General features: G+C 40.4%; 1 protein-coding gene across 2 annotated transcripts in view; it reads right to left on the bottom strand.

The window, feature by feature from the left end:
- Nucleotides 1–7,544: 7,544 nt before the first annotated feature.
- bbs5 (Bardet-Biedl syndrome 5) overlaps nucleotides 7,545–20,311 on the bottom strand; it is a 32,669-nt gene continuing 19,902 nt past the window's right edge. Inside the window, exons 6-12 of one of the 2 annotated variants that reach the window (XM_080199015.1) lie at nucleotides 16,344–16,479; nucleotides 16,115–16,210; nucleotides 14,933–14,995; nucleotides 12,128–12,262; nucleotides 8,623–8,706; nucleotides 7,910–7,933; nucleotides 7,545–7,805 (exon numbers count right to left, since the gene is read on the bottom strand). In XM_080199015.1, coding sequence (XP_080055141.1) covers nucleotides 7,704–7,805; nucleotides 7,910–7,933; nucleotides 8,623–8,706; nucleotides 12,128–12,262; nucleotides 14,933–14,995; nucleotides 16,115–16,210; nucleotides 16,344–16,479 — 640 coding nt within the window. In that variant the 3' untranslated portion in view covers nucleotides 7,545–7,703. The remainder of the gene's footprint in view (nucleotides 7,806–7,909; nucleotides 7,934–8,622; nucleotides 8,707–12,127; nucleotides 12,263–14,932; nucleotides 14,996–16,114; nucleotides 16,211–16,343; nucleotides 16,480–20,311) is intronic. The other variant, XM_080199016.1, reaches the window with a different exon arrangement.

Raw genomic sequence — 20,311 nt, 5'->3', positions numbered from 1 at the left:
AAAGTGGAAGAACAAGAAATGAAGGATAAAAGCAAGGCAGTGAAAGTAAGTATAGGAACCACTTGAGATGGGAAAAAGAAAGAGCGTGTGTGACTGGTTGAAAGAAAGGGAGATTCACTGATTCTAGCAACCAGTACCTTCTCCTATTTTATTAGTCCATCTTAATGCTTCCAGTTTCCCTTCTCAATACTCCCAAAACCCATCTCAGTGCTTGCAATTTCTAACATTACCTCAAACTCACATAACAATCTGCATATCTCAGCACACTGTATTTGTTCTATATCCTAGCCATCCCTCATTGATCTTTCAGCCTGCCAACACCCAGTCTCTTGACTGTGCAGAAATTCAGAGTGCTCAGGTTTACTCTAGTCTTTGCCTGCACCAGGCCTTTTTCTCCCATTTCCTTCAGATCTAATAACATCCTGCTCCATAATTATTCCTTAGCTCATCACTCCTCATGAATGCCACCAGAGCTCAGTCATGTCCATGTCCTCCCAAATGAAGACTGCAAACCAATGTTGTGTTCTTGGTCTCTAGAGCAGTCAAAGTCCACTCTCTTCTAAATGCCCCCAGCCCTAAATCAATCTCTTTACTCAGGATGTGAAACATGGAGTGCTTGAGGCATTTAGTACTGATGTACTTCAGAGGATACTAGATGACGGAGATCTGGTGGGAAGAGTTCAAGTGGAACATAAACATTGTCATATTGCCATGTTGTAAATTCCATGAGAATTTGACAATAATTATTAATTTTGCTACTTGATCAGAGATAGTCTCCTCAAAAGTTGCATCTTTTATGGACATATTTTTCTATTTGAGCAACCCTGCTTTTTTCAGGCAATTGAGTGATATTTCAATATAGGGAAACACTTGTTTTCTGAGAGTAAATGTCGATTTGCAGTAGGATCACTGTAGGTATTTGCTGGATATTCCAATCTTACATTTAAAATTTTTCACCCTTGCTCATAAATCCCTCTTCACTCTCTCTCTATCTCTGTATCATCTTCTGGACTAATTCACATCATGGTTTACTGTGCAATAATGAGTTCATTTATGCTTTGCAGGCTTGAACTATTTACCATTTCGAAGCACTGGAGCAGTATCACCAGCAGTGCCCTATAAAGATTCTACAAATCCAGTGGCAAGAAAGATGGTCCAACAGCAGCATCCTCACCCAAAACAATACGCCCAGCATCAAGGCACTAATCACACTGCTGGATGGCACGTGTCCATTGTATGTCTGACACCAGATTCTCAAAGTAACTACTCTTCTCAGAACTTGGCTGTGAGGAAAACTCTCAGGATGATGGCAGAAACACTCAGAAATGTCCTTGGAGAATCCTTGAAGAGATCAAGCATTCCCATTGACTCATGGGAGATCCAAGCATGTGACTGAAAAAGTGGTGAAGGCTCATTTTGGAAGGCATTGAACAAATGGTGAGACTTTGGAACAAGAGGTGAAGTTATTATTACTTACGTGGCAAAAAACTGCAGCAGGCGACGGTGCAGAGGGACCTTGGGGTCCTTGTGCATGAGTCGCAAAAACCCAGCTTGCAAGTGCAGCAGGTGGTCAGGAAGGCGAATGGGATGCTGGCCTTCATAGCGAGGGGGATTGAATATAAAAGTAGAGAGGTCTTGCTGCGGCTGTATAGGGCATTGGTGAGGCCGCAGCTGGAGTACTGTGTGCAGTTCTGGGCGCCATACTTATGCAAGGATATTTTGGCCTTGGAGGGAGTGCAGAGGAGGTTTACTAGGCTGATGCCGGAGTTGAGGGGGTTGAGCTATGAGGAGAGGCTGAATAAACTAGGCTTGTACTCATTAGAGTTTAGAAGAATGAGGGGAGATCTCATTGAGACGTATAAGATGATGAATGGGAAGGATAGGATAGAGGTGGAGAGACTCTTCCCGCTCAGAAAGGATAGTAGGACTAGGGGGCACAGCCTCAAGATAAAGGGGGGGCGGTATAGAACGGAGTTGAAGAGGAACTTCTTCACTCAAAGGGTGGTGAATCTCTGGAATTCTCTGCCCGTTGAAGTGGTGGAGGCTACCTCGCTAAATATTTTTAAGACACAGGTTGATGGGTTCTTGATAAGAGAGGGGATTAAGGGTTATGGGGAGAGGGCGGGAATGTGGAACTGAGCCACGACAGATCAGCCATGATCTTATTGAATGGCGGGGCAGGCTCGAAGGGCTAGATGGCCTACTCCTATTTCTTATAAGTTGATGCAGTGAAGAAAGAGAACCAAACTCCAAACAACTTGTTTACCAGCCATACCCAACCAGCATATGGCAGAATTTGCAGATCACACATTGGACTCATCATCCATCTAGGAACCAATCTTGAGGGACTGTCTGAGAAGAAGAACGTCCTCCAGTATTACAACCATGGGATCTCTGCAGTCCTGATTCTACCATTTGTAACTTCCCCATCGTTGGTGGCTGTGCCTTCAATTGGATAGGTGCATCCATTGAGCTGGAGGCTGAGCTGCAGAGTCTGCAATGCAACTGGGGTGAGATAAGTTACCTGGACACTTTGTAGTCACATCCCTTAGGATAGGATCTTCTGATTTGGTCAGTGCTCAGGGACAAAAGGGTGTGAGTAAGGCAAGTAAGGGAACCCAGAGGGCAGGAGTTCAGCCTTTGCAGTTGTCTGACAGGTTTGAGGTTATCTCAACTTGTTTGGATGAGAGTGGGGGCTACAAGGTGGATGAGCTGACTGACCACGGTACTGTGCTATACAAACCCATTCAAGTGAAAGATTAGAAAGAAATGAATTGGTTGTAAGGTACAGTACAGTGAGGGGGATTGTCACTATTTTCTGCAGCAAAGAGCAGGAGCCCAGAAGGTTGTGTTGTCTGCTGGGTGCCAGGATTCAAGACATCTGCTCAGGGCTTGGAGTGGAACTTGCTGAGTAGAAGAGGGAAGATTGTTGTGCATCCTCTTTCTGATCCTTGTCTTTATTCCTGCCTGTGACTTTCTCCTGGGATCTCTCCCTGTTCATCCATCACTGGTGTCCTACTCCCTGGAACACCTTCTCTGGGATGACCCTCTGGTTCTCATCACCTGACCTGCAATTTCACTTCCTTTAATCTTTTCCTTCTATGCAGGTGCATGGAGCCACCCCCCAGCCCCAAGAACACAAAAACCACTCACTTTGAATGTATGCCCATTGTGTGGCTGACAGTTATGTAGCAGACCTAAAATCATTAAAAAAAGCCCAAACTATAATTTCTATTCAGAACTAAGGTAAGTATCGGATTCGGATATACCTTTATCGTAAGGTTTCTTCACAATGGCTTTATACTTTCTTTACAAGAACTTCGCAGCATTAACTTCCAACAAGTATCTAATGATATATTAGGCAGATAATCTTTTCATTTTGTTTAACAACTACACATCATACAATTATAAAGGTTTAACCAAAACATAGATCAATACATGTAATAAGTATGATTAGCAGAATTTAAACGTGATAGGATTATCATAACTCGGAGTTTGCCTTTTCTCCTATACCTTTTCTTTGCATTCTGAATAGAACACCAATAATTTCATGGTTTTTGGCCATAATTTTTTCATGGTCAACCAAAGACAGTGAAGATATGTTTTCTTTGCAATATCATGGCCAGCTTGTATTTCTATTTTATACCAGGGTTTTCAATCTAACAGGTGTGACTACAAACCAATACTCTGGTTTTCCACTCTTCAAATGTGGATACATGTCAGCCATATCATGTGATACAAATTACTTTTGCCTAGATTTCTCAACTTTAATACAGAAGACCATGGGATATTTCTTATTCTCTTCCTCAGTTCATAGAAACACACCTTCAATTTGTCCTTTGTTTGTGATGGACATCCTGTAAATCTGACTAGCAACCTCAAAATTCTTCTTTTCATTCATTTCTTCCATAACAGATATTTTTTCATTGTTTTGATCATCAGATGAATAAACATGCAATGACCTTTCCTCTTTTTAGTCAAATAATTTTCTACTTTATCCATGAGACGTTCCGGTCTTCTGCACATATTCATATTCTTCCCATTGACATTTCAATAGTGGAACTTCTATTTCTGCTTCTTTCACAATTCTATCAAGTGTTGTTTACTCTCTCATTTTCCAATTCTTGTCAAAGTTTGTCAATCTTTTCACTCAGCTCAGCAACTACTCAGGTGATTTCAGTTAATTTTGCTTAAGAATCATTTGTGGAGCCCTTAAACAAGATTAACAACTTCACATAGGAATTCAATTCATTTTAGAATCTCTCTTCCATGGTCATTGACTACTTTTTAGACTTCTTCAATGAATGGCAGAGCCAGCTGGCAGGGTTAAGTGGTCTACTCCGCTCTTAATTCATATGTACGTATGTATTTATGTATGCATGATTAACATCATGAGGCCCTGAATTCTTCATTACAAAATGGAACTAGGTTACTAGGAGCTCATAATTCCATGGAATCACATGGCCTCTAAGAGTGTGATTTAGTTGCCCAGTCATTTGTAATGAGGAAAAAAAATTCCTTTTCAATAGCACTGGACAGTGTACAACTGTGTTACCTTTCAGGTAGTATTATGCCTTTGCAAAGGAGAATCAGCTCCAAAAATATTTGGGAAAACACACATATTTTTCACATGCTGAACATATAATAACTCCCACCAATAATGGCAGAAGCAAATACATACAATATTTCAGCAGTTATGAGCTTAGTATTCCCCTAAAAGCCCGGTTACATTGCATTTAACAAAGTTTAACTTTTCCAAGAATTTTTAGAGTGAGGCTAGCAGGATAAAAGTATAAGTTTTCTTCAATTACTTAATTGCCTAGGAATGCACTTGGAGGGTGGGGGAGGGGGGTATTTTTCGTAGCATGGGGGAAGCACAGACACACACACACAAGAAAATCATAAAACCACCAAGAACAACCTCTGGATTCTTGTGTTATTCTGCACAAGTGTAAACTTCCAAAGTTGCTGTCAGTTTCACTGCAGTAATGATAAATGTTGACAGTTTCACTGTCATTACCACTACAAAAGTCAGGCCATAAAAGGACAGAAAGGCAATCATGTGACTTAGCTGTGGTTGCAGGACCACAGTTTAGCAAGAGTAGAATGTCATTTTAGCCATATCCCAATGAGTTTTTTTTAAATTGAACCTTTGATTTCCTAACATTTGGAAAGTAAACCTACAATTTAAATGATTAGACAGATTTTTAAAACTTTTTTTTTTGGTCTCTCTAATGCTGCCTTAATCAGATGAAGTTTCCTTCTATTATCATTCAATTCTGACTTGAAAGCTTTGGGCTGAGCATTTTCAAATATTATCTAGTGTTCACAGCAGCTAAATTCTTATGAGGGTTTCGAATCATAGAATCTACAGGACAGAGACAGATCCTTCAGACCAAACTGGTCCATGTCAACCAAAATGCCCATCTAAGCTAATGCCATTTGTCCGCATCTGGTCCATATCTCTCTAAACCTTTCTTATCCATGTATCTGTCCTAACGTCTTTTAAATGTTGTCAATGTCCCTGCCTCAACCTCTTCCTCTAGCAGTTCATTCCATATACGTACCACCTTCTGTGTAAAAAAGTTGCTCTTCAGGTTCCCAATAATTCTTTCCCCCTCTCAACTTAAATCTGTGCGTTCTATTTCTTGATTCCCCAACCCTGAGAAAAAGACTGACTGCATTCCCCCATCCATGCCTCTCATGATCTTATACACCTCTGTGCGATCACCTCTCAGTCTCCTATGCTCTAAAGAAAAAAATCCTGGCCTGTTCAATTTCTCCCTATAACTCAGTCCCTCGAGTCCTGGCAACATCCTTGTAAATCCCTTCTGCAATCTCTCCAGTTTAATAAGATCTTTCTTATAGGAAGGTGACCAAAACAGAACACAATACTTGAGGTGTGGCCTCACCAACATCCTGGACACCTGCAGCATAACCTCCCAACTTCTATAGTCAATGTCTTGACTGATGAGGATCAGCATGCCAAAAGCCTTCTTCACTGCCCTGTCTACCTGTGACTCCATCTTTAGAGAATTGTGCACCTGAACTCAAAGGTCCCTCTGTTCCATGATACTCCCTAAGGTTCTACCATTTACCTTGATTTGCCTTTCCAAAACGCAACACCTTACACTTACCTGTATTGATGTCCATTGCCATTTCTCGGTCAACTTTCCCAGCTGGTAAAGATCCTGTGCAATTTTTGATAACCTTTTTTACTGTCTACAATACCACATATTTTAGTGTTATCCACAAACTTACTGATCTTGCCTTGTACGTTTGTATCCAAGTCGTTGATATAGATAACAAGCAGCAACGGGCCCAGCACTGACCCTGAGGCACACCACTAGTCATACGCCTCCAGTCCAATAAGCATCCTTCCACCATTACCCTCTGCTTCCTACCATCAAGCCAATTGTATATCCAATTTTTCAGCTCTCCCTATATTCCGAGTGACCTAACCTTCCAGAGCAGCCAACCCTGTGGAACTTTTTTAAGGCCTTACTGAAATCCATATAGACTATGTCTATCGCCCTGCCCTCAATCAACCTTCTTTGTTACTTCTTCAAAAAACTCTTAACAAGTTTGTATGGCATGATCTCCCATGCAAAAAGCCATGCTGACCACTTCTAATCAAACTCTGTCTTTCCAAATGCCTGTATATCTTATTCGTCAGACTCCTTTCTAGTAACTTACCACCACAGATGTTAGGCTTACTGGTCTATAATTCCCAGGCTTTTCTTTGCAGCCTTCTTAAATAAGGGTACAACATTTGCTACTCTCCAGTTTTCTGGTACCTCACCCATGGCTAATGATGATGCAAATATCTCAGCAGGACTCCCACAATTTCTTGTCTAGCCTCACGCAGTGTTCTTGGATATACCTGGTCTGGGCCAGATTTATCCAACTTTATACTTTTTAATTCGTCCATCTCCTCTTTGGCTGTAATGTGAACTGTCCCCAATATATTGCTACTAACTTGCCCAGGTTCCCAAGTCTTCATGTCTTTCTCCACGGTCATGATGTGGGTATGCCGGCGTTGGACTGGTGTAAACACAGTAAAAAGTCTGACAACACCAGGTTTTAGTCCAACCTATTTATTTGATAATATTCTCACAAGCTTTCGAGGGGTTACCCTCTTCGTCAGGTGAATGGAGAGTTCTGGCCTCAGACAGAGCATATAAAGCACAGACAGTTTAGAGATTGCTTTATATGCTCTGTCTGAGGCCAGAACTCTCCATTCACCTGACGAAGAGGGTAACCCCTCGAAAGCTTGTGAGAATATTATCAAATAAATAGGTTGGACTAAAACCTGGTGTTGTCAGACTTTTTACTGTGTTTCTCCACGGTAAACAGGGAGGAGATATATTAATTGAGAACCTCAACCATCCCCTGCAGTTCCACACATCTGTGTCCACTTTGGTCCTTGAGGGGTCCTATTTTCTTTCTGGTTATTCTTAAAATTTGAAATTATTCTTTAAACTTTAAAAAGACAGCAAACAGTAATTGAATAAGGGAAAGGTGACAGAAACTTACAACCAACATTAATCTTGATATTTTTAATAATTATGAAATAGAAAGATAGGAAACCAATTTTTAATTGTTAGATTTTAGTTTTGAATAGCAATGATTACTGGAATTTGCAAGATGTAATCTGTGTAATAACTTCCCAAAGTAAACTAATAGAAAAATGAACTTGAAGCTCAACCCATCACTTCCCAAAGTCCTTGAAGAGTGAAACCATCTTTCAATTTTTCGATTGCAATCCCCAGTTCCTCTGAATAAACTGGCTCACGATCCTGTTGCTTATGGAAAGAAAATATATAACATTATTAAATTCAGTTCCACAAAATATAGCAAGCCATGTTTAAGATATAATTGCGATAAGATCAGAAAAAGATAGCAATACCTTATTAGTATCAGCAAAGTAAGCCTAGAAAAGAAAACAAAAATTAAATTTATACCATAAAATGTTATAGTAACAAACAGAAAAATAACTTACATTTATGACTTTTTGTCCTGAAGAAGGGTCACTGGCCTGAAACATTAACCTGTTTCTCTCTCTGCAAGACCTTTTGAGCATTTTCGACATCTTCTATTTTTTTAACCCTTTTTTGCAGGTTGACACAATGCAAAATAAGCTAGACCTGCATAAGGCTTCCCGTGGTTTTGGGATTTGTACATATGAGTGGCAGAACTACCTGCACACATTCTGGCCATAAATTAAGGAAGAACAAAAACCTGTAGCTCACCTGAACATACATTATTTTAATTGCAAAATGAAGGAAAGAGTTACAATGGATAATAAATACTTCTCATTACGAGGAAGAGTAACACACTTAGGCACTTTTCTTATCTTTGCCTATTTGCAAAAATGATCTTAATACACAGAAATCACACTATTTTATTAAGGAATTGCAAATTGAAATATACACGACTATTGTAATAGAGGGCATTTTTTATATTCATAACACCAAGTATAACATTCAGCCAATATTTTTGTTTTCAATTAAAATATATATTTTCCAAAAATTTAAATTTAACATTGAATAATATAAAATTCTACATACCCTCCAGACTCTTTTCAAGCATTAACTACATTTATTTTGAATGAACACTCACCACAAATGCATCAGTCTGTTCCTCTGCTTCAATTTCAACATCATCTTGAACTTGCTCAACTGTCAAATCTTCAAGTGGCTCAGGCTGTAACACAACCATTGACACAGTACATACAGATCCATGATTATATCTGTATCGTTTAGCCATTGAGACATCCGAGAATAAATTAGTTTTCAATTAGTTTTGTTCTGTTTCCTCAATAATCAGTAGAATGAAATCCAACCCAATGTCGACAAAAACAAAGAAATATAGCCATATTTATATAAATTATTGTGATTTTACCAAGCAGCAGCTGGATTTACCTTAAACTATGTTAATTGTTCAACCATATCATCTTTGACACCTGTAGTTTTACTGCACATTGGGTACAGGCTCCCTGCTTCATGGGCACTTAGATTCTAAACTGAGAGAATAAGGGACACATTGCTACCATAGTCTTGGCTAAGTACGCTATTGGAATCCTGGATCATTGATCAGATATTTGCACGGCTAAGGATGCTCACTTTTCCTGCAGATAAACTGTGGCATTGAACAGGCTGCAGGAAGTGCAGGCAGTCTCAGCTAAGCTCAGTTGATGATATCTAGATAGAGTCAGATGTCTTCCCAAACAAGTGCTCCATCAGTTTTACTTATGTTACGATTTGGCGTGGAAGAATAGTATGGCTCATACTCCTTTGACCCCTCCTCTTTTGACTGCAACAGGGTTTTTTTTAAAGAGGACACGCTTGCCACTGAGTTTTGAACTGTTTAAGTGCTGTGACTATAAAAAATACACATGGACAGGTTTTCCTTGAGTTTTTTAAAAGCAAAGAGGATAGTATTTATTATACTTAACCCCAGCTAAAGGAAAATAGTAAAAATGCTCTCACTTCCACATACACACATTTTCAAGGTTCACACACCAGTAAGCTATAAATTGAGGAGAATTGATCAATTACTCTTTTTAAAGTCCAGTAAAAGGTAAAGATATATGCATCTTGTCGTTGATAATTTGGATGGTTTCAGATGGAGTTTGGTGGTCTCGCTGGATCTGGTGCTGAGATTATTTAAGTATGTTGACAGATGATCTTTTCTTCCGGTGACAGCAGATTTAAAAATAAACTGACTGTGACACATAGAACATTGAACACTACAGCACAAACAGGCCCTTCGGCCCACAAGTTGCACCGATCGCATCAATACCTACCAATCCATAGACCTATCTATAACCCCCAATCCCATTAAATCCCATATACTCATCCAGAAGTCTTTTAAAAGACCCCAGCGAGTTTACCTCCACCACCACTGACGGCAGCCGATTCCATTCACTCACCACCCTCTGAGTGAAAAACTTACCCCTAACATCACCTCTGTACTTGCTTCCCTGCACCTTAAATCATGGATAGTCAAACAACAGAAAGAGCTCAAGCTTGCAAAATGGGAAGAGGGAGAGGGTGAGAGAATCCACTTTGGGACTTTCTATTCTTATCTGGGCTGTGGCTAGGGGAAAACAGTGTCTTATTCACAAAATAGAGTTAGTTGGCTTATTGCATTAATCCTCCCTCTTTCCAACTGACCAGTTACTCAAATATGATTTGGCTAATGGATTCCAAGTAAGTGGTTTTAACATGACTAGAATATGGCAAAGTTTTTTTTCCTCAAACAAAGAGCCCTTCATCTGAAGTGTTTATGTCTTATATGTGTTCCCATTTAGGGTCTATCCAGATGCTCTGTGAATGGAGATTTGGCTCATTTAAAATTTCTCCAGGGTAATTGTCTCTGATAGTGTTTTCCTAAACAGGTTAGTTCATTTATGGCTTTGGAATTTATGACATACAGTGATGCAAATATTTTTGTCATTGAAACTACTCTTTCAAACCATTGGAATGCAGTTTCAATCTTTTTAAAACTCAAAGTCACTTTTGAACTAAAGCAGTACTTTATGGCACTGACAACATGTTTATTTCAATGCATGACACAGCTAAAGCACAACTATACTGAATTTTCTGTATATACTTAACACCTTAGTTAAATAAAAGCTTGACTCCATTGCTCGGGCCTTAACAATGGAAACGTTAAATTCATTCTCAGTAATTACCTTAATCTGTCTCAAAGGAAAAAAACTCTGAGGACATAACAAACAGCTATGAAAAGTCATTAACTTCAAATGAAGAGCACCACAAATAGACGGTATGAGTTGAGAGTAGAAGTATATTACCATGTAGCTAATTCTCCAATCACTTTCGCTTTGTACAAAAATGGATGGTCAGATTTTGTACCTATTGTAATTTGTAAAGGATAATAGAGTGGCATAGACATATGCTTTACATGGAATGTATTATCAGTCCCAAAATGTATTTTGATTCCATAGCTGTATAGGCCTCTCTTGTACATATTGGACAGAACTGAATTCCCTGGCTCCAGAGAGACAGGCTGGGTAGTAGAAATCATAGAAATCCTACAGTACAGAAAGAGGCCATTCGGCCCATCGAGTATGCGCCGACCACAATCCCACCCAGACCCTACCCCCATATCCCTACGTACTTACCCACTAATCCCTCTGACCTACACATCTCAGGACACTAAGGGGCAATTTTAGCATTGCCAATCAACCTAACCCACACGTCTTTGAACTGTGGGAGGAAACCAGAGCACTCGGAGGAAACCCACGCAGACAAGAGAAGAATGTGCAAACGCTACACAGTGACCCAAGCCAGGAATCGAACCCAGATCCCTGGATCTGTGAAGCAGCAGTGCTAATTACTGTGCCGCCCCTGTGCTACTGGTATTTGGGGTTCCATATCATTGGGTGCAAAGGCATGGGTGGACCTGAATGCCACTGATTAAGTCATAGACAGGGACGGTCGAGGACCACCTTCATGCCTAGAGGCCAACCAAGGCCCTTAAATGGCCAGCTAATGGCTAATCAAGGATATCACCTCACTATCCCTGGTCTCTATCAAAGGTCGGGGCCCACATCACATGGGGAGGCCACGGGATATTCTGGTAGCCCACTTCTGGGCTCCAAGGAGGGGGAGCTTCTTTCCAATTGGGCAGCCGATGTCCCACAAAATATTTCCCTACTGATAAGTGCCAGCCCAGTAGAAAAGCCCCCCTCATTCCTCCATTTGCCAGGGCTACCTAACAAACACCGGCAAATCATCCCCATTGACCTTATTCTTAAGGCTTTATTGCCTTCTGTTGCTCCAGATCTCCTGCAGTCCCAGCAATAGTCACCATGCCTGGTTGCGCTGCTAGGACTGAAGAATTGCTGACCCTCAAATTGGCCAGCAACTCTGAGAGGTGGGCTCATCTTTAAAGGCATGAGAATTCCAAAGGCAGTCAGGTGAGTTCCTAATTGGCACTTAATCACATCAAGGTTCCTGGTTATGGCTGCAACTATGTCATTACCTTCAGCCCACTGCAACAATTAGGTTTCTCTTTTAAACTTAAAATTAAACACAACTTATCAGATCTAAATTATAACTATTATATATTTTGATATTAGAATTTAACATATAATCACCTTTTCCTCCATTTCATACTGAACGCCAAAGATAGGACAGGCGGAGTAAACTTTATGCAAAGAATTGATCTCCTTTATTGCCTCTTGAAGTTTCTCCACAGGATCAATTTTAAAGCCAAGCACATAACCGCCACTCTAAAGATAATGAAAAAGGCACTACATTAACAACTCTGGTTGTGTTAGGGCCCCAGACCAGAACCTAGGTATGCTGTGAAGCAAGACTCCAGCAATTTTTCTATTTTAGCATAAATGTGAGGAAAAGATACTTCAATCCAGGAGTAATTCCACTGACAAATCAGGGCCCTTTTATCAAAACAAACTTTATTAATAACACAGTTTAAGTATAACTCTAACAAAATGAAGCAGCTTAACTCTTAACAGTTGAATAATCTTGAAACATGGAAAGAAACAACTCTAATTTTGAACTTATCACTATTTAAGTTCCAAACAAGCAGAAATTTAAAACACATTTTCAGTACAGCTGGCTATCATATATATACTTGTATAATGAGTGTAGGCAGCTTTGGAATTTTCAGAGAGATATGGAGCTTTCAGAAGCCTGTAAAATTTTCCTAACTTCAACAAGAGCAGCCAAACCCAACTCCTTTCTGCAAAAAGCCTGCTTCTTTCTTTGCTACACATCCAGAACAGCACATAAACCACAATATCACATGACCCTGTCAATCACTTTAATCTGATGTCCCAGGGAAACTTAAATAAACAAAAGTCCATTAACCCTATTTAACATAATAATTTGCAAAGCTGAAATGAGTAATTATTCTGCTCTCCCAGCATCTAAAGCTCTATTCCCCTCAAACATACTAGCTACCTGTAGAAAAAAGCTGAATATTAAAACATTCACCTGAAACATCAAAAAAAATCACTGGCATACTTTCATCACACTTGTACTACAGAAATTGAGTATCATTGAAAATGAGACAGTGTGTCAACGTTTTTCATCTTGCTTTTATCAGGACCAATTAAGGATTGCTTAATTTCAAACGGAGCAACAATTTATACTGCATGAGAAAAGAGTGTTGATCAGCTGGTCAGTCAGCTAAGATTGGTTGAGGCGTTGCCATAGATAATGCACCAGGTAGCTATTGTCCCCTATGCTTTAGTTTAATTCAAAAAAGTTGTAATGCCTGGACATATTTCTTTTGCCTGCAGAGGACAGGTCCCCACACATGAATATATATAGTGTCCAGCATACTGATAATAATGTCATGGCTATGTGTTCAACATTGAGAGATTATTCACTAATGTGCTGCGCAAGGGAGCTATAGACATTTGTGCCATGTCACTATAAAGGCAATCCAGACCTGTTGCCATTTTCTGATACTGTATTTATTGAACTTATGAATTTGCCAATTTGCACAGTTGAATTCAGCTTTAATATCACTGTCCCCCCCAAACCGATTATGTTGTCAAGCACTCACTATCACAGCCAGCTCTCAATCATATTTTCCAGGAGAAATGCGTCTTCAATAGCATAGCTACTAACCTTCCTATCTCTGAAATACAGATGACATGTTTGCTATATTTGAATCTGCAGCTACATGCAAGAGTTTCCTTATATGCCTTAATAGGCTCCACCCATTCTCAAATTCACCTTTGAAATGGAGGAGTCTAATGAGCTCCCATTCCTCAATGTGCTAGTTGAGAAATCTGCTATTAGATTCTCTATTTCTATCTAAAGCCCACCTTTGTCTGTAAAATACATGTTGGAGTGCCTGCAGCTCCACACATTATAAGATCAGCCTTGTTGGCAATCTTGTAAATAGGGCTTAAGCCATTTGTTCAGTGTGCAAACTTGACACCAAAATAGGACACATCAAAACTATCCTGCTGAATAATAGTAATCCTGATCAGATGATTGTTCACAGTATATTGTGTATACATGTGGCCTTAAAGCCACCACTTTTGGACCTGAAAAGTGCCCAGTACACTTCAAATTATCCTGGAAGGTTAAAGAATATAAAAAATTTGAGCTAGCTGTTTCATGCTGCTACTGGGGCAGGAGCAACACCAGTGGTATTTTCCACTAACAAGATGCTGCCATCAAGCTAAAAGGCATTCTGTCTACCAAGCAAATGAGTAAAGGAGAATATGAATTTCAGTGCTTCTGCGATCCTAATGACTGGTGAATTGTATCAAATAGCACATTTCTTCTACTATTTACGATATGCAGAATATTGACCATATGCAACTGGATTGTGCTTGCGAAACTCAGAGCATAATGTCTAACTTGAGATGTAATTTGGCAATTGGGCAGTACTTGCTGAATAATCCCGATTGTTCTAAGAATTACATTAACCACTAATTTAAGACTATCATTAGATCTGATTACATCTCAGTTATGCTTGTTAAACGTTACATATATTCATATGCAGGAATCTTTCCTTTGTAGGAAAAAAATACGTCCAGGCATTGAATCTTTTTGAATTGAAAAGTATGGGAACAATAGTCCCTTGATACATTCTCTATGGAAATACCCTGACCAATCCGAAATGACTTATCAACCAATCAGCACCTTTTGCTCATGAAATATACATTGTTCCTCCCTTTGAAATTTAGCATTCTTGCATTTGTCCTGATGAGTGCTAGATGAAATATTTTAACACTATATCTCTTTTTTTTAAGCAATACTTAAATTTTCATTGTCTGTATAAGCATTTTTAAGCAAAATTTTCTTTAGTTATTTTGTAAAAACATAAATAAATGTAGATTTATGCAGGAAGAATAGCATATAGTATATAGCTTATTTAAATACATTTAGCAAAATAAATATTTAAAAAGGCTTACCTGTTGTGAACTTTCAATAACAAGTGCTAGCCCAAACTTTGAGTCCCTGATTTTTATTGATCGCTGGAACAAAGCAAAATAAACTTTATGCATGCATGCATTAGAGGATAACAAAAGTCATATTAATAACTCTGCAGATTTTAACCATATTGATCTAATTAACGATTACTGATTATGAAAAACGTTGGTGTAAATATTTGGGACATGGAATATTCTGTAGCTAGTGCAGAAAACAATATTTCTTGACAGATCAATAGCACTGTTATTATTATTGGTTCCTTTTCATAAATGTCAACTAGAGTTCAGACTGTAGAACACATTGACAACTGTAGAAGACACCATACTGAATCAAAATTCTGTATACTCTTCCTCCCTTATGCAATTGAAGCAATAAGTGCTGCTTTCATGGTTCAAGTTAATTGTTTACGATATCACTTCAATATTGTTATTACGTTACAATTTTTCAATTCCTTCTAAGAGCACGTGCTTGCCACATGATTAGTATTCGCCTGCAGGTCAGTAGGTCCAAGATTCCGGTAGCCTGACAAGTGGAGGCTAGAGTTATGGATCTATATTCTGGGCTGATATGCAGTGGTATACTCACATTTGGTGGGTGTGAGAGACCCACATCATCAATTGGTTAAAGAATCCCTAAAAAAATTATCAGAGGTTGTAAACTTGAACCAGCCTGGTTTGAAATCATAGGATCCGGGAAAGTACTACCTGCAGCAAATAAAATCCATTGGATAAAAGCAAATTATTGTGGATGCAGGAATCTGAAACAAAAAGAGAAAATGCTGGAAAATTTCAGCAGGTCTGGTAGCATCTGTAGGGAGAGAATAGAGCTGATGTTTCGAGTCCAGATGACCCTTTGTCAAAGGTGTCATCTAGACTCGAAACGTCAGCTCTTTTCCCTCCTTATCGATGCTGCCAGATCTGCTGAGATTTTCCAGCATTTTCTCTTTTGAAAATAAAAACCACTCCTTGGGGCTAACCGCCCAATTTGCTGTTATAATCTAGCTATGAAAAATACCAGTGTGAAAGCTGGTAGCAGCAACATATTCTCCAATCAGAATACACTCCTGCTTCCCACAAACCCCTTCCAGGCACTCATTAACACAAATTTAGTTATAAAATAGTTTGAGAATGCATGCATGATTGAAAAACAAACCAAAAACTTACAATTTGCAGATAGGGAATGCTAACATTAAAACTATCATTCATGTTTGCATGCCATACTATTCGGACATTTGTAATGAAAAAGGTTCCCAGATTGCCCTGTAGGGGAAGAAAAACATACATGAATATTATTTAAAGTAACAGAGAACCAAAAGCAAAATGTGCAGACATAAGTTAACCATAGCCAGTGTTGGCACTCTTTACTTAACATAAGGTATAAGCTATAAAGTACCTGATCACTCGATAGATTCCAGACACCATTAATTTTATCATACACCTGTTCCTGTGGCAGAAGTCGTAACTGCTTGTTTTGAATGAGAGCTCCTCTTAATTTAAGATCCCTGTAAATTTTCGATGTCTCATACGCCCTATAAAAATTGAAATAGTTCAGAATTCTTAAAATTAAGTCGGGTCATTATAATGGCAGTTTTAACTCAATAAGGTCATCTTAGAAGACCAAGTGAAGAAGCAGACCAATTGAACACCAATTCACTCATGTTCGTGGCGTAGCAATGACATAAAACACTTCAAAAGCAATAAGCTTCTAGGAGTCTCATCAGATCATTATTCAAAATTTAGACTTTAAATTGTTCAAACTTTGACAAAAATATTTCCATTTTATAACTATTTTGTTAAAAGCAAAATTTATAGCTTCAGGAAAATCTCTTGCATCATTGCAAAAATAAAACTATATCAGAGACACAATCTCTACCACCCTTCTCCCCTCCTCTCTGCTTCTGAAGGATATATTGGGGGGTGTATCTTCCATCCCATTGCGCTGACTTTGTAGCGCAGCAGGCTGGGAGACTGGCAGAGATTGTTTCACAGGGCTGGGCGCTACGGCCTAGCCACATTTCTCAGACCTAGATTTCCAGCACCGACAGCTCCGTGCCAGAAATCAGTGCGGAGCTGATTAATATATGCAGACACTGATTTAAATATACTTTAAATGTTATTAACGAGCTTGGGACTAAAATTTCCAGGCCTGCCAGGAGTATTTCACTTCGGCAGGGTTTATATAGCTCCCCACTTGCGGGCAGCTGGTATCCCAATCCGCTTGAGTGAAAGGGGAGCATTTGAGGCCTCCAGAGGGTTGGGCACTGGGGAAGGATGCCCTCTGGGCATTGGTACCTTGGCAGTGCCAGCCTGGGTCCCTGGCACTAGCCAAGGGGCAAAATGCCAATACCCGGGGGCATCTTAGCACTGTCCACGAGACATCACGCTGTGCCAAAGGGGTGAGGCCTAATGGGGTGTGAAGCCTGATTGGGAGATGGTGATCTGTGGGGCCAGGTGGGGTGGGGGGGAGGAGGTGAGGAATGGTGGGGTCCCATTGCCACTTTGCAGTCAAGCTGAGTGACAGAGGTATGAAGGCTAGTGATTGGGGCTGGCCATCGGGGTGAGGGGCAGCCTGCTAGGGGGGTGTCAGGACTGCAGGTGACCGCATGGCCAGCGATGCGAGTTCGCAGAGCTAGCAAATGATTGAGCTGGCCAGCGATCGGGAGGCTGGCAGACAGGGGCCACTGACATGCGCCGATCTTGGTGCTGACAAGTCAGCGCATGCGCAGTAGACCGCTCAGCACTATGCTGACATCCTCTCCAGCAGGAATAGGTCCCGCCCACTGATTTTTGAACTGATTGACACTAGTGCACTTTGCAATGCACAGAGTGTGGCAGATACATTTTGAAACTCCTGCTGAAAAAAAACAGCATGATTTACTCCAGTTTTTACACAAATCAACACTTAAAAATCTTCTTGGGAGCATCGCCCCCTACCTTTTTGATGCAATTCTGTAATTGTGTTCCTGTGCCTTGTGTAAATGCTCAAGCTTTATGTGCCAGTTTACACAATGAATGTCATCAGGGTATTTGATGCCAAGTCTGAATCTGTTCTCATTCAAACTTTATACATGAGCAGAGTGATTACTACAATGATTAGCAGTGGAAACCCTGCCCAATTTTTCCTTCTTTAACTCAAATGCAGGGACCAAATGAAAACTTGTCCTAACTGAGTCCACTTTAGTCAGTTAAATCACTGGTGGAGCTATCAAAGTTTGGTTTACTTGCAAAAAATAGATTACTTTCATTCAGAAGAGGTGGGATAAAATAAGAAAGAATAAATCGATTCAAACATTTCAGAAACGTTGACATGGCATACTTTTTCTTTTAACACACACTGGGTAAATTGGTCACTGCCAATAAGTATAGCAGGCTGATAATGAAATAGTCGCATTATTTATAGAGTGCCCAACTCTTTTCCATAGAATTCCATTTTGTGTTATTGGCATTTATCAGTGTCACCTCCAAAATATCTAATTTCAGTTCACAAAACACAACAAGAGCATTTATAATACTAAATTTTACATCATATTTGTGAAAATGGAATTCATTAAAATGCATGCAACAGATACAATATATAGCACCCTTATTGCAAAGTAGCTATCTCAAGACACAATGGGGGCAAAGGTGAAATCTGGATAATGAACTGAATTTTGATTAGATTTGGACAGACAATTGAAAATAAGGGTGAAGAGTTTTAATGAGGTATTTATAGATAGGGAGAGATGGTGCAAAGCAGAGTTTCTAAAAAAAACAGAGAAAAGAAGCAAGTGCATAAAGATTCTGCACCAACAGTAGGGTAGATGGAGGATTGGGCATAATAAACAAGAGTAAGAATAATGGAGGAAATGAGCACAACGCAGAGCCGGAAGAATTTGCAGAAGTAAGGCCATGGAGCAATGTAAGCGAGGATGAGATTTTATTACAATTTAGTTGAGGAGGATTAGCCAGTGGCTATTAAATAGGATAGAATAATAAGCAAGGGAGAATTTAGTACAAAAAAGGATACGAGCACCAGTGTTATCGATAAGAACATAAGAAATAGGAGCAGGAGTAGGCCAACTAGCCCTTCGAGCCTGCCCCGCCATTCAATAAGATCATGGCTGATCTGTCGTGGCTCAGTTCCACATTCCCGCCCTCTCCCCATAACCCTTAATCCCCTCTCTTATCAAAAACCCATCAACCCGCGTCTTAAAAATATTTAGCGAGGCAGCCTCCACCACTTCAATGGGCAGAGAATTCCAGAGATTCACCACCCTTTGAGTGAAGAAGTTCCTCCTCAACTCTGTTCTAAACCGCTCCCCCCCCTTTATCTTGAGGCTGTGCCCCCTAGTCCTGCTATCCTTTCTGAGTGGGAAGAGTCTCTCCACCTCTATCCTATCCATCCCGTTCATCATCTTATACGTCTCAATGAGATCTCCCCTCATTCTTCTAAACTCTGACGAGTACAAGCCTAATTTATTCAGCCTCTCCTCATAGCTCAACCCCCTCAACTCCGGCATCAGCCTAGTAAACCTCCTCTGCACTCCCTCCAAGGCCAAAATATCCTTGCGTAGGTATGGCGCCCAAAACTGCACACAGTACTCCAGCTGCGGCCTCACCAATGCCCTATACAGCCCAGCAAGACCTCCCTGCTTTTATATTCAATCCCCCTTGCAATGAAGGCCAGCATCCCATTCGCCTTCCTGACCACCTGCTGCACTTGCAAGCTGGGTTTTTGCGACTCATGAACAAGGACCCCGAGGTCCCTCTGCACCGTCGCCTGCTGCAGTTTTTCTCCACGTAAGTAATAATCCTTCCTACCATTATTCCTACCAAAGTGGACCACCTCGCACTTGCCAACATTAAATTCCATTTGCCATTTCCTGGCCCATTCGCCCAGCCTATCTAGATCCTTCTGTAGACTCTCCCCACCCTCTGCACAATTTGCCTTTCCCCCAATTTTGGTGTCATCAGCAAATTTCGACACCCTACACTCAGTTCCCTCCTCCAGATCATCTATATAAATGGTAAATAGCTGAGGCCCCAGCACCGACCCCTGGGGCACTCCACTAGTCACCATCCGCCAATCCGAATAGCACCCATTGACCCCCACTCTCTGCCTCCTATTTGACAACCAGTCCTCTATCCACGCTAACACCCTACCCCCAACTCCATGCCCCCTGACCTTCTGCAATAACCTCTTGTGAGGTACCTTGTCAAACGCCTTCTGAAAATCAAGAAAGACCACATCCACCGGCTCTCCTCTATCCACCGCCCTAGACACATCCTCATAGAACTTCAGTAAATTTGTCAGACACGACTTCCCTTTAACGAAACCGTGCTGCGTCTGCTCTATCAAGCAGTTCCCCTCAAGATGCCTCG

The sequence above is a fragment of the Carcharhinus amblyrhynchos genome, chromosome 11, assembly GCF_965287045.1.
Source record: "Carcharhinus amblyrhynchos chromosome 11, sCarAmb.v2.hapA, whole genome shotgun sequence".
Lineage (NCBI taxonomy): Eukaryota > Metazoa > Chordata > Chondrichthyes > Carcharhiniformes > Carcharhinidae > Carcharhinus > Carcharhinus amblyrhynchos.
This window is presented reverse-complemented; position numbering and strand designations above follow the sequence as displayed.